Here is a 15,172-nt window from a genome sequence, read left to right on the forward strand (position 1 = left end):
AGGAGGGTCCATTTTTACAAGAATGCTGTTGAGTTCAGTATATATGTATGCACATGTGTACTTATGTGAATATATTTAGATACACAATATACAAAGATATGTTTCGGTGATTCACTTCAAGAGGTCTTAACCAATTATACCTCTGAAAGCTTATTTCTTTGTGCATGCAGACAGATGGTTAAAGGTATAGAAACAGAGTGCAGGGAACTGGCGGGTAGTGTTTCCCCTCTCTCATTTGAAATGAAAATAGTTTTGGTTTAGATTCAGGAATCAGTATAAAAGAGTTAAATTCTTTCTTTTTTTAAGACATAGCATAGCCTGGTGGTGATGGTTCATGGCTTTAATACCTTCAACTTAGAGGCAGAAGCAGGTGTTTCTCTGGGAGTTTGATGCCAGCCTGGCCTACAGACTAAGTTCCAGGATAGTCTGGGCTACATAGTGAAACCCTGTCTCAAAAAACCAAAATATCAGATTTAAAAAAATATGTATATATCACAAAAATATTAAAATACATAAATCAAAATACTGAGAGTATATGTAGTATTATCATAATTTATTTCTTAATTTTTATATTTTATAGAATCCTGTAATGAACAAACAACTACAATTGGATTTTTGAAACTGAGTTTAAATGTCACTGTGAGCCATTGCATAGGTGTTGGGAATTGAATACTGGCCGTCTGGAAGAGCTGTCAGTGTTCTGAACTGCTGAACCATCTCTCCAGCTCAAGTTTAAGTGTCTTAATGTTACCTCTTAAGCATTAAGGAGGATATACCACAAATCTCCCTAAGTAAAAAGAGATCCAAGTAAGTCTTAAAAGTTCTGGTAATTTCCTGAAGCATAATGTTCTTCCCTCTACATCTATTATGTACATTTCAATCCTATAATCTTAGCATAAAGTCCTTCGATTGAATTTTAACCTTGATTTAATCATCTTTGCATTAAAGTTCAGTGTGTTGGATGAAAGGCCGGAGAACTGGGGTTGAATTGCTTCCCCACATTAAACATGTACCCCCTAAAAGGGAGGGCAGTAAGACCTACAACAGCAGGGCTTGTGAAAGGGTTCAGTAAACGGTGGATGGTCAACTTTGGCACGCAGTAAAAGAGTAGCCGCACTGCACTACTGTTATTTTTCTTCAGACACGAGATTGTTTCAAAACCCCTCCGGAATGACTCCTGTCTACCTGTTGTGTATGTGCCATGGTGACTGACTGACACGGCCACATAGAAAATGCCCAGGACATACTTACTTTGCTCTTCTTGCTGCTGGACATTTTATTCTTGATGTAGCTGAAGGTGCGACTAACTTTTGTTCCACTCTTCCCTTCAAAATCCTTTTTTGAGGGGCTCGGTGGCAGGAAATAATTTTCTTCTGTTATACTGAATGAAAACAAAAAGATGACGTTTTTTTGGGACTACAAAAGTTAAATACTGGGGTGAGTAAGAAGCAGGCAGAGGCTACTGAATGGTCTTGTGTACTAAAGGAACAAGTCTGGAAGTGAACATAAAATAGCATTAGGTATACCAACTTCTTTGCTCGAAAGGACATCCATGAACACAATGGGATGCAGAGTGTGTGCTGAGAAATCTGGCAAAACAGTACCTTAGGTGAAGGATGAGCCATTAACAGCAGAGGGTACATATCTCTCCTGGTCTTTAGGCCTATTAGTAAACTGTGGACTGGCCCAGGAAGCTATGTACAAATTTTGGAGTGAAGAATAAACATATTTCAGGCAGAAAGTAGACAGATTCATTCCAGAGATTCCTAGAGATCCAAATTTGCCAATTTACTTGTTGAAGAAGTCTGCATGAAATTTATGAAGTATGTATGTATTCATAATTAATCACAATGTTTAATTTTACAAACACAAATGGAAGCATAAATGACAACAGGGATTTTGTGCATGTTGTCAAGTAAAGAATCAATTCAAGTTGGGATGAAAGTCAATGATACAACACTTACCTAGCATGCACAAATTCCCGGGTTGTTCCCCAGTATTAGGAAAGAAAAATATGGGAGAGGAGAGAAAAGAAAACCTCAGTTTTACAAGGATGGAGGTATATAGCACACACAGCTTTTCTGTTTTGGAATGGGGACAGAAACCAGAGCCTCAGGCACATTAAGCACCAGCCTCCAGCTTTAAAAGCTACAATGGCTAAGAAGATTCAGAACTGCCTAACTGCCATTCAAGGAAGTCAGAAAGAACTTAGGACACTTAATTGTCATCACTCCATTTTGGGATAAGGAGTAAAAGAGTAAGCGCATCATACCTCTCCGTCAGGTTAGCACTGGTACTGTGGAAAGACCGTGAATCTAGGAAATAAAAACAGTAGAGGCAAAATTAGTACACGAGGATCTTGTCCTGATGACAGGTAAAACTACCTAAGAATTCACAGATTTTTCTACAAAGTCTTTGAAAGTCAGTGCATGGTGCCTCTTCCTTAAGAAGTTTAGAAGGAGGAGAAAATAGACTGGAAACCTTCAAATTAGAATGAAAATAGGAGGCAAGGGAGTGAATTTCTCATCAAGAGAGCAAATCTAATCCAGAATCTGAGTAACTGAAAATATTAGTGTTTATGCATGAATATAGGTGAAGCACATTCAGTTTGTTTTATGAATGAAAGGTCAGTTCCCACAGGCCATCTTTCTGAGATGCTGTGAAAGAATATGAAAGAAGAAAGTAAGTACTACTGCTTTTACACCTGATCCTGTCTGTATTTATTTCCATCGTAATAATCTAATATCGTCTGGTATTTTCCTGAGGATTCCTGGAAATGGAGCAAAGTGCTGGCTCAAAACGCCCTGGCACCACCTCTAGTGTGGGAAAGACTTCTCCAGATCAGGGCCTCCGCTGTGAAATGAAGGGAACCAGACTGTTAGGTCTTTCAAGTTGTCAGTGATAAAATGAATGGGGCAAGGCCACCAAAATTACTGCTGAATGAGGTAGCAGGGCAGTAAATAGAAAAAGGGAACAATAGAATTATTTCTCTATAAAACATATCAACATGGCTAAATAGGTAAAGGAATAATAAATACTAGTAAAACAAGAATGATTTGAACTAATTATTGGGAATTTAGAAGAGAGTAAAGCCTCAACCAAATGTAAATGGCTTTTAACTTCTAGTGCCATAGGTGATACTTAAATACTATATAACTACCTACTATGATCATGTGGAGAAAACACACACTTTCTTCTTCAAGGTCAGTTTCAGAGCGTCTGAGGTTATTATGAGTAAAATTTGAATCTCAGAGATTTGAAGATGCTCCACAAAGACATTAGTGGCATTTTAAACTCTTTTAACCACAAATCTGTCCTACATTTTAAATACAAAATTATAGTTGTTACTATAATTGTTCTTATATTAAGTTGCGTAACTTAAATACTCAACTGGTAGGAATAGACTAAATGAAACATTAAAGGAATCTTCAAACATCTGTTTTTCTGAATTTGACGACTTGGGGTTCATGGCAGTTTGAATGTAATTGGCCCCCAAAAGCCTATAGGACATGGCAATATTAGGAGGTGTGGCCATGTTGAACTATGTGTCACTGTGGATTTGAGAGGTCCCCTATGCTCAAGTTAGGCCTACTTCAGTTCACTTCCGGTTGCCTGTGGATCAAGATGTAGGATTCTTAACTCTTTTTTCAGCACCATGTCTGCCTGTACACCGCCATGTCCCACTGTGATGATAAATGAACTAAATCGCCACTCAATTAAATATTTTTTCTTCATAAAAGTTGCCATGGTCATGGTGTCTCTTCACAGCAATAAAAAAACCTAAGAGAAAGATTGGTACCAGGGACTGGGTATTGCTCTGATAGGTCCCACCATCTTTTTGTTTGAAGGAATAGGGATCTTGGAACTGTGGGTTAGAAAAGCAGTTGAATGCTTTAAGTGCTGCTTAATAGGCCATTCTAGGGAAAGCATGGAAGACAGTGGGGCTGAACGTGATTTGCTGAACTGTGGGTGGCCGGATCAAAAGGTTTTAGAGGAGAAGAATATTAATATGTGACCTAGAGATTATTCTTGTGGTACTTTGGGAAAGAATGTGGTTGTTTTTTGACCTTGTCTGAAGAGTCTGTCCGAGGCTAAAGTGAAGAGATTTGGATTAATTCCACTGGCAGAGGAAATCTTAAAACAGCCTAGTGTAGAGTCTGTCGTTTGGTTACTAGTGTTCATGTTTATAAAGAAAAAAAATGTAAAATGTACAATTTGAGGAGAAAATAGAGCAACAGGAAGTGGAATGTAACTAAGTCCTGTGTTCAAGGAGATAAACAGATTAAAAAATGGAATAAAGGGAGTGGTAACCTCAGGGCAAGAGTCTACCCAGCTAAATTTCTTTCCTTTTCTTTTCGGTTTTTCGAGACAGGGTTTCTCTGTGGCTTTGGAGCCTGTCCTGGAACTAGCCCTTGTAGACCAGGCTGGTCTCGATCGCACAGAGATCCGCCTGCCTCTACCTCCCGAGTGCTGGGATTTAAAGGTGTGTGCCATTATCGCCTGGCTCTAGCTAAATTTCTAACTTGTGAAAAAGAATTAGAGAAAAGCTTAGAGCCGGGTGTGGTGGTGCACACCTTTAATTCCAGCACCGGGAAGGCAGAGGGTGGCAGATCTCTGAGTCTGAGGCTAGCCTGGTCTACAGAGCAAGTTCCAGAACAGCCAAGCTTAGGGAGTAAACAAAACCATCCAAAACAGAAAGTTGGTGAGGTTGTAATTGAAAGATCTCTGAGTTCAAGGCCGGCCTGGTCTACAGATCTAGTTTCAGGACAGTCAGGCTTTAGCAGTGAAGGAACTTACTATAAAGAGAAAGCTGGTGAAGATGTATTTTAATGAGGGGGCCATGTTCTAGCTAGCCCCATCAAGCAGCAGAACTTGGCAGCTTTGGTTCTTTGGTTTTGGCTTTAGTGTCAAATACAGAAGAAAGGGGTTATGGAATCTTCCTCCATGACTAAGGAAAGCCACTGAGGGCAGCCATTTGTCTGGGGTGTCCTTGAATGGAGGCACAGAGAGGCCACTATGCGAAGCTGTAAAGGAGAAGCCTGGGTTGCCTTGGAGACTCCAAGATGCCAGAGTCCTGGGATACCTGCTAAGGAAAGCTCCTAGCACAGAGTGGAACCAGTTCAAGAGAAGTAAGTGTGTAGTCAACAAAACTGGAAGAGTTGGAGATCTAAAGAGCATTTTGACATTAAACATGGAGAAGCAAAGTTTGGAGTCTGCCCAGCTGGTTTTGGGTCTTGCTTTGGTACAGTTTTTCCTTGCTATGCTCCCTTCCCTCCATTTTGGAATGGTAATGTATGCCCTGTGCCATTATATGTTGGAAGTGTGTGATCTGTTCATTTATTTTGATTTCACAGGGAATTACAGTTACAGAGATTGCTATGCCTCTCAGAAGAGACTCTGAACTTTGGACTTTAAAACATTATTGAGACTGTGATAGACTATGGGGACTTTTGAAGCTGGATTAACTACATTTTGTAATATGATACGGTTACAAGCTTGTGGGGGTCAGGGAGTAGAATGTGGTACTTTGAATGTAACTGGCCCCCAAAAGCTTATAGGGAGTGGCAATATTAGGAGGTATGGCCTTGTTGAAGTAAGTATGGCCTTATTGGAGGAGGTGTGTCACTGTGTGGTGGGTTTTTAAGTTTCTTATGCTCAAGCGAGGCCTAGCTCAGTTCACTTCCTGTTGCCTATGGATCAAATGTAGGACTGTCAGCCTTGCCCAGCACCATGTCTGTCTATATGCTGCCATGGCCCAGCATGATGATAATGAAGCAAATCACTGAAACTGTAAGTCACCCAACAAAATATTTTCTTTTATAAGGGTTGCTGGGGTTATGTTTTCTCTTCAGAGCAAAAGAAACCCTAACCAAGACAGGTTTTTTTCTATTACATTTACCATGGTTGGTAACAGCAGCTTGGAAAGAAGGATCTGGTTCCCAATTCTGCAGAACCTAGTTGTGAAACTATAAACATTTTAACCTAAGATACCTTAGTTAACTTTAAAACAAGAGCCTGGATTAAAACAGTGGCTTTTCCCCACCCAGGAGTCGTCAATGATATAAATACTCAGTTCTTTCAGACTGCCAGGACTTCACTGTACATTTAAGCAACTCACTAAATCACCACTCTAGTGAACTACACAAAGTAAGTCGAATCCCTATTGCAGAAAAATACCCAACAAAAAACTTGGCCAAGAAAAAAAATAAACCACTGGCTGATTTCTGTCAAACAGATGAAAACTAAATACACATGCGATTAGGTAGCAAGAGAATCTACGGTAGCACCTCTAAGAATTCTCAATGGTTTTATTGCTAAAAAAGAATTTATTTCAGTTACTATGACTTCTTACATGTGTTTTGAAAAAAAATGGATTAATTTACCACTGTAACTCAAACTAGTGCCTCTAAAATTCCTGACGTGTAGAGTCTTTAAAAGTATGCAACAACATGGCCATTTCCATGACAAAATTATAAATAGAAGACAACAAACTTGTCACTAACCCTTTAAATATTATTGCAGATAAATAACATTTCAACCACATTTTTATTTTAAGACACAAAATAACATGCAGATATACTACATACTCAGGGATTTGGGGCTTTAATCATTGAATAAAAGAACAACAAAATGTGTTCTATAGAATAAGAGTTTCATGGAGCAGAGACGGTCTTACATGTTATTATGGTTTCCTAGTTAATAAATCTGGGAAGTACAGCACACCAAGTACTACGTTGGGATGCCACAGTGTGCTGATTAGTATTTAAAGCTGCTCACCTGAGCTTCTCAATGTGTTAGACTACTCCCTCTCCATTACTCTTACTGGTATTTTTGGACAGAATGAACAGTTTTAGGAAATGCTAGACCCTGGACTCAAAATACTCTTCTGCGTCTATATTTTTAAATTCCAGTGGGACCAGTACAATTAGTTCCTAGTGATAATGAAGTTCTACTGAGGTTTTGGTTTGTTACCATAACCTGGCTATTTGATATAGTACTAGAAATAGTTTGGACCAAAGACATTTGAGAACTTCTGAACACTCAAAGTTGAGGTGGATTTTTGGAACTTTCTGCCTACTAAAAGGGATAAAATGTAAATATCTCATTGTTTCTTTGCCAAGTATCTTTCATAGTGAAAAATATGCCGAGCACCAATGAGGCTACGATTTAAAACTAAACCGTATCTCTATGCCACAGACACTTTCCTGTAAAAGACAATGCAAAGTGGTGGCCACAATAATTTTTATACATGGCTGCCACTTCAGATCAGCAAGCAGAAGAACAATTATATGGATGGAAGTGTTAGGCACTCATATTAGTTTTAACACAACAATTCATTACTTTATGATAGAAATAGTTTTCCCACAAAAAAATGTAAGTCCCAGAATATCTGAGAAGCCCTCCAAAATTGAAGTCAAGGTCTTCTAATAAAAGGATACCCAGGTGCATTTCAAGTTTACTAAAACTGATTTCTCAAAATATTTTCATACCAGGTGCCACTAAGAGCTTATTAATTTGAAACCTGTAGCTCACTGGAGTGTGGCGTAATATAGAGTTTGAGAAGAACAAAAAGCGAGAAAAATATATAACTTTTATTTCCTACCCTATGGAATCTAATCTCATAGTTTTGTGTTTTAATTATATGAAAAGACTGGAAGAGAAACTTTTAGGTGTCACTGATAGATGGCTTAGCTATCTGTCTCAGGACACAGAGAAAAATGGGTAATTGAAATTAAAACTGAAGTGGTCAAGATGAAAGTTTTGTAAAAGTAGCACTTGTATTATACAGGGTAGAAGTGGGATGAGAATACACCCCCAATGCCTGTATTCTGGAAAGACCCCTGTACTGAAACAATCAGTGTTAGTACTTACAGATAATGACAGAAAACTGGTTTCATCAAAATTGATTTGCAAAGTCATGCAAACTCAAGAGACTTAAAGAGGATAGCATACAAGGGGATCAAAGTCCTCAAATGATTTAATTCTTTTAGTAGCAAGCCTATAGCATTTAAAAGCTAGCCAGACTTTGGGGAACAACCACTAGACACCAGATTAGCTTACTTACTATGCAACTCCTCCTCCTCATCACTGGAATAAGAAGAGCCAAAAGAAAAGAGAGTTTTAGATTTAAAGAGGAGTGGAGAAACGCTGACGGAAAAGGAGATCCACCTTGCTGGCTTCGTCTGCTGCTGAGCTGAGAAGTAGTTAACAGAAAGACATTAGAGGACGAGAAAGTTATGCTAGGACAGAGAAAAGGTACCTCCAACCTATGTGGGAACAGGATGGTGTCGACAGCCTTTAGGGTCTCAGGAAAGGCTCTCAAAATTAACAATCTGTGAATATATGAATGTATGGATACATGCATGCAAGAATGTATCTTGATTTTGTGAGACAGGTTTTCTCTGGGTAGCATTGGTTGTCCTGGAATTTGCTTTGTACACCAGTCTGGCCACGAACTCAGAGATCTACCTGCCTCTGCCTCCCAAGTGCTGGGATTAAAGTTGTGTGTCACCACTGCCCGGCTAACAACGTATTTTATTTATATAATCATTTATGAATATGAAAATTGTAATGCAGTTTAACAAATCACCTAAATATATGTACTTGCTAGATTTGAAAGCAAGAAGCAAACTATTTTTAAAAGTCATAATTCATAGCTTGACATTTACTTCTTTATGCTGTACAGACAACATTCAACAGTGATGCTGCTCCGGGTTCAGTATTTACTGCCTTTCTCACTCATCCCAGGTTTCCTACTTCATGTCTACCTCTTCCTAGTGTATGCACATAATACACTAGGGTCTCCTTTCTCTCTAATCTACACGGTAGTGCTCTCCTTTCAGGATCAGACTCATTCATCTCCTTGTTCACCTTTGTGTGGGTGGACACTCCACAGGGAGCTGAAACCCAATAAACACATACGGAATATGTCTTTTCCTGCTGCCTTGCTCTTCCTCTAGTCCTTTGCCAGCCAAGAGGTATCTAACATCTTAATTACTCAAGGTACAAAGCTGGGTGCCATCATCGGATCTTACAACATACCTCATTTGGGCTTCTTTGAACTTCAACTTCTCTCCTGAGATCACTATTCTGAAACAGCTGTACTGTGAACCCTACTGAAACCTTCTACTGATCTGTAAGACTTTTCTTCCCAACACTATTTCCATTGGGGTTGATCTGAAGCGTTCTAATCAACATAATTCTGACTGCCTTTGGGAAGAAACCCTAAATTCTCAGTTTAGATTTCCATATATCAATTCCTAGTTTAATTTGGTCTAAACTTTCTCCAGTTTCTGAGGTCTGATACTTCCAGAATACTGAGTGTTTATTTTGGTTGCTTCATTTACTATTTTCTATTAGAGTCAACTTGTTCTTGTATCTCTAAGTAGTAAATATAGCCAAGAAAGAAACTATCAGTTAAGTTCATCCTTCTTCCACATTGTCTAGTTTATTACACAACAAAGAGTTGGTACCTAAATATGGACTGAATAAACAGATACGTGAACTCTCCCTTTATCAGACTTTTGGGAATCTTAAGGCCCTCTATCAAATCAGAGAGAATACCTTGTACCTATATGAAAGCTACACCAATCAATCAGATTAGGAGGTTGAGCTCCCACCAACCGGGTGAAATGAACTGTTTTGTCCCCATGTGTTTGCTTGGCCAGGCAAGGTCACTGTTCTTCCTGAGTTTCTTTTGCTGTTTGTGTGACACTAGGAGTATTATTTACAATAATTTGGGGTTCCTTTCCAACATGATGAACGATGCCCTTGTTTCTAAAACTATTTAAATTACAGTCAGGAAAAAAGACCTCGGCACTATTTGGGGTGATTGTGAACTACACAACTCCATTATACAACAAGAAGTACACTAAGACTTTAATTCACATTACAGCCACAGCACGTTATCCCGACTTAACAGCTGAAGCTGAACTGAGGGCAAAGGGCTTCTGTGACAAGGAGTCACTCAGCTATTCTATGAGCTTACATAAAACACGAGTTAAACTGCCTTAGGAAACTCTGACTGCAAACTGAGTGTGATGATGTATGCCTGCAATCCCTGAACTTGAGAGGGGAAGGGCCTCATGCATTCTCGACAAGAACTGAACTCTACCGCTGAACAGCAGGCCCAACTGCCCTTAAAAAGTGCATGTGTGTGTATTTATGCTTAGGTGTGTACACACAGGAAACTAGAGTCAAGGTTTCCTTGAACCTCGAGTTCATGTTTCTTAGCTAGGCTGAAAGGCAGCAAGTCCCAGTGGTCCTCTTGCCTTCACTTCCTACAGCATGTTGGGGGTCCCAGGAAAGCATGAGAGCATGCCTAGCTTGTACGTGGGTGCTGGGATCTCAGCACAGGTGTTCATGATACAGAGCAAAAGAACTCTCTTCCATGTCATCACTCCGCTGTGAAAACTTCTAAGATTAAACCTCTAGTCAGCCAAGACAGAAGACAGAACCTTTCATTAATGAAGAACAGCTACGTTAATCTCCAGTTCTTTTGAATTAAATTTGAAGAGAACACTGAAAAAAATACAATAGACACCAGGATCTTGTGTTTAGTCTCCAGAATAGCTGGCCTTGTTGTGAAGAACATGTATTATATTATTCCTTTTTAGATTTAATCTTTGTATCATGATATCACACTGTAATTACTCTTTAAAAATAAATTTTAAAACAGGTTCCTTGAGTTACATAGATGGCTCAGTGGTTGAGAGCAATGGTTGTTCTTCCAGAGGAACTGGGTTTGATTCCCAGCACCCACATGGCAGCTCACAACTGTCTGTAACTTCAGTTCCAGAGGATTCAATGCCCTTCTGGACTTTGTGGGTGCAGCACACATGTGATACACAGATACAGATACAAGCAAAATACCCATACACAAAAATAAAATAAACAAATCTTAATAATAAAAAGGAGGCGTCTTAAGGAACAAGTTGGTGACAAACATTTATACAATCAAAGTATACTTGTAAGCATTTTTAATCACAAATGCCCTGTGTCTGTAGATTCTGGTTGTCCATACTTTCAGACTTAATCCTCTTATACTTGCTTAAGTAAAAATATCCGTCAGTTCTGTTTGCTGAGTGTGACATTTCAGAGTGCTCAGACTGGATTGTCTTCTGACAAGTTTAGTAGAGACAAGATCACTTGAGAAATATTTACAGATTTAAGCAGCCTACTGTGACATGAATACTTATTTCAACATCTGTTCTTACGTAGGATCCTGGACCCAGGAAAAGGTGAGAAAAATGGAACATTTGTCTATATTAGTTCAATTTGATCAGCATTAACTTCCTGATTCAGATAACTATGTTAATATAATAAAGAGTGTCTGTTTTTAAGAAACATTAAATTATTTAGAGGTAAGGAAACCTACTCTCTGAAGGGGAATGATAAAGGAAGTATTCTGGAAAAGAAAGAATTAGACTAACATTTAGGGATAAAAGGGAAGAACACACAAATTCTTTATGCTAATTTTGTTTTGTTTTTGTTTTTCGAGACAAGATTTCTCTGTGTAGTCCTGACTGTCTTCTCAGAGATCCGTCTGCCTCTGCCTCCCAAGGTGCTGGGATTAATGGTGTGTGCATCACCTCTAGGCTTCTTTACATTAGTTTTGCCACGGATTTTTCTTGCCATGTATTTTTCCAGGGAGAGCCATTTTTACCCATTTTTCAAGTCTGAAATTATTTCAAAGCCCTTTAAAGAATGGTGTGATATTTATACCCCACAATATAATGAAACAATGTATGTATCAAAGAGATTTTACTCTTAGCCAGAGGAAGAGCTGAAAGCTGATCTCTACATTAGCATTTCTGTTTCTGTTTGAGTAAGAAGTCAGTTAGTCAAAAGGAGAAGCAGACAAAATTTGGAAGTTAGTAAGATGAAAAGTAAGAAAAATGATAGGAAAAGTGGCTAAGATATATTCATTTTTAAAAAAGTAGTATACTCACTGTCCAATCCAGGATGACTAATTGTCATTAATGAGATGGATTTTGTCAATGGAGAAGAAATGGCTGATGTACAATAATTAAATCCCTGTTGTTTAGACCTGTGACATGTCTATAAAATAAAAAAAATGAAGAATGGGTTCTAAGTACATGTTCATATATTTAGACACGTGCAGAATTTACACCGACCCAACCTGGTAAAGGGAGACTTGGAATTCAGTCTACGACTGCTGCTTAACAGTTGCTCAGCTTTTCTAAGTCTGCCTTTTTCCACCCGAAACTGATGAGTACTCGTCATTCACAGTGGTTTACATCCCTCAGAGCATCTAACAATGTTTCAAATTGAGTAAGTGATCAGTAGGTATCTGCTGGGCACACAATCCGGTAACTTCACCGGACGTAATAGATTATATAGAATACTGCTCCTCTGAAAAAAATGAGAACATATTCACAGACATACAGTAGGATATGCTGTTACTCTGATTATAAGGAGCTGGAGGCTGGGATGGTAGCAGCATTTCAAGAGCATTAGCAAAGCAGCAATGCATTTGGGAAGGAGCTGAACCCCTTTCACTTCCTCTTTGATTCCACATGAACACAGGGTGACTGCAATGTAGTAACAACTTCCTTGGCAGTACTGCTGGCAATTTAAATCCACAGCATTTTAAAAGCTGTGTAGTCCAAAGAAAAGCAGAGTCTCCTTTTAACACCCCTGAAGCAATCATTACTTCTGGTGATAAGGGACTCACACTTCTTTTGAGACAGCTCATTCTAATCCTCTCCCAAGATGAAATCTGCCTCTTTAAGAAAGACACTGAACATCTACTCAGCAAGCACTCACTCAGCTGGGCCAAAGACTTCTGACTGATTATTTAGCGCTTGTTCCATGTGTAACCATGGAATCTGAGACAAACGGTTGCTATGTTTCAAATACAACTGTGAGGCCTGAAAAATGACCTCAGCGAACAGCAGAGACTTTCAAGAGGAAGTTGGCTGCAGGCAACTAGTCGAGATCAGAGAGATACATGCAGCACAACACCCACACTGAGGTTGTGCTCAAGAGGAACTAAAGGTAAGATGAAGGTTCTAGAAAGACCATGCACAGCACAGCACAGCACAACACAGCACAGGACACCACAAAAATGCTGATGTTTATCAAGAAATGTTGACTTTATCTAGAAAGATTAAATCAGAAACGTAACAGTGGTACAAAAGACAGGGTCATCTGTCAGATTTCTGGAAATAATCCACCTCAGAAAAGGTCACACAAATAGTGTTAAGAAAATTAAAGTAGTCTCCTTAAAACCTGTCTACTTTTAAGTCATGGAAAGAAGCAATAAACCCAAAAGTCAACAAGTCTTTGTACTGTTCAGCCAAATGATATGTGGCATTAGACAATTCACTCGTAGTGGCTTGGAGCTCTTACAGTTAAGGAAGGGAATCAACAGGTATTTCTTGAACAGTGTAGTTGAGACAAAGAACATGTTTTCTCTAGTAAATAAACTTGGGAGCATGAACTTTAAAATTGGTAAATGTGATAATGACATGCAATACACTTTAAAACTCAATTTACAACGAGCTGGTAAAAGAACAACACAGACAGATAAAGGAAGCTGCATGCCCTGAACACTTTTCCAATCCTAAAACATTTGTTATGATGGAATATTTACATCTGTGTATATTAATGTATTATTTCTTGAAAATAGTACTTTTATACTTATTTATTTTTGTATAGAGTGTTCTTTTCTGAACGTATGTCTGTGTACTGCACTTATGACTGGTGTCCCTGGAGGTCAGAAGGCCTTAGATCCTGGGAACTGGACTTAGGGATGGCTGTGAGTCACTATATGTGAGCTCTGGGAACCAAATGCCAGTTCTCTGCAAGATCAGTAAGTATTCTTAACCACTGAGTCATCTCTCCAGTTCTGATTAATGTATTCTTAAGTATTTATGTTTAGTGATTAAAAAACATGTTATTTCTAGACCTGAAGATATCATTTAGTAGGTAAGTAATCACATTTCCAGTTTTATACTAAAACTAATAAAAAGTGTTAAATCAATGAGATCATATTTGGGGGCAATGTTTCACTACCACCCCTATTAGCAATATATACCTATTTTAGCTTTACCTGCTGATCAAACATCCTATGATGCTGTCTCTGGTTTGGCTCCAGATGTTCTTCTGAAAGTGACATCAGAGAGTCTCTCTGTTCCTCGCCACAGAAAGGGTTTCTGAGCTCACTGGAGTTTGCAGAGCTCATTTCTAGAGATGAAGATGGTTTATTTCCAATACCAGCTCCTCCTGTCAAGCCTTCCAGACTGAAACTGAACACAAGGCACAAGAGTTCATTCAATGTTTGTAGTTCTCAGGACGGGAGGAAACAAAAATCGCTCTAACTTGTGTTATTCCTGTGTCTCCTGCTCAAAATGTGTACAGGACACAGGGCAGATGAGCACCACTCAGCCCCAGTGGTCCTGGATGCTGAGAAAGAACACCAGACACGTTTACGTCCCCACCTCTTTCAACTTATCTAAATGTTGAGCCAGATATCATTTTCTCAGTTGTTTTTCAACATACCATATCAACAGACGAATTTATCTCATATTGTAGATATGTATCGGTTTTCATCAATGTGATCAAAATAATCTTCCCAGACTCTAGCTCATTTAATGCCAAATGTCACAAAGCACAATCATAAGGAGCTTTGAGAATGGAAAGCGAGTGACACGGCCGCATGCTCATCACATGGACCATTATAAAACTTTACACTCAGTTATATTTTGGTTGACAACTTTCTGGGTATAATTCTACCCAGAAAACCCTGGTATCTCTAATAAGCAATACCATCTGTGCACATCCGGTCAGACAGTTCCTGATGATGGCTTAGTGAGACTCATCAGCTGCAGACAGGCACATAAAAATAATGCTGAAAAAGCAAACAGGGTGTGGAATTTTAAAAGGGAGGTTACTTTGTGAAAGTAAGAGGGTAAGGAGGAAGGCTAGTTGTCCACTCTCTTTGGAGTCACTAGCTAGAATAATGTACACATCTGCTGTAGCTACAGAGGGAGCGTCTTTGAAAGAAGAATACAGTTGTAGCTGTGTTCTCAGTTACTCAGCTGGAACTGTATCTGGATGTATACTGAAGCTGCACAGTTACTTCTGTTCTGGGAAAACTGTACAGTTAATTGCTACAATTAGGTTCATAGACTCCAGCCCCAAAGGG

The 15,172-nt window shown here is 39.0% G+C and overlaps 1 protein-coding gene across 2 annotated transcripts in view; it reads right to left on the minus strand.

Annotated features, from left to right (window-relative positions):
• Akap13 (A-kinase anchoring protein 13) overlaps nt 1-15,172 on the minus strand; it is a 271,423-nt gene that overhangs the window by 56,817 nt on the left and 199,434 nt on the right. For both annotated transcript variants that reach the window (XM_048434838.3, XM_048434846.3), the window contains 4 exons: nt 14,078-14,273; nt 11,952-12,060; nt 2,273-2,315; nt 1,252-1,381 (listed from right to left, as the gene is read on the minus strand). In XM_048434838.3, the coding sequence (XP_048290795.3) occupies nt 1,252-1,381; nt 2,273-2,315; nt 11,952-12,060; nt 14,078-14,273 (478 nt within the window). The remainder of the gene's footprint in view (nt 1-1,251; nt 1,382-2,272; nt 2,316-11,951; nt 12,061-14,077; nt 14,274-15,172) is intronic.

This window comes from Myodes glareolus, chromosome 24 (genome assembly GCF_982192425.1).
Source record: "Myodes glareolus chromosome 24, mMyoGla1.1, whole genome shotgun sequence".
NCBI classification, from domain to species: domain Eukaryota; kingdom Metazoa; phylum Chordata; class Mammalia; order Rodentia; family Cricetidae; genus Myodes; species Myodes glareolus.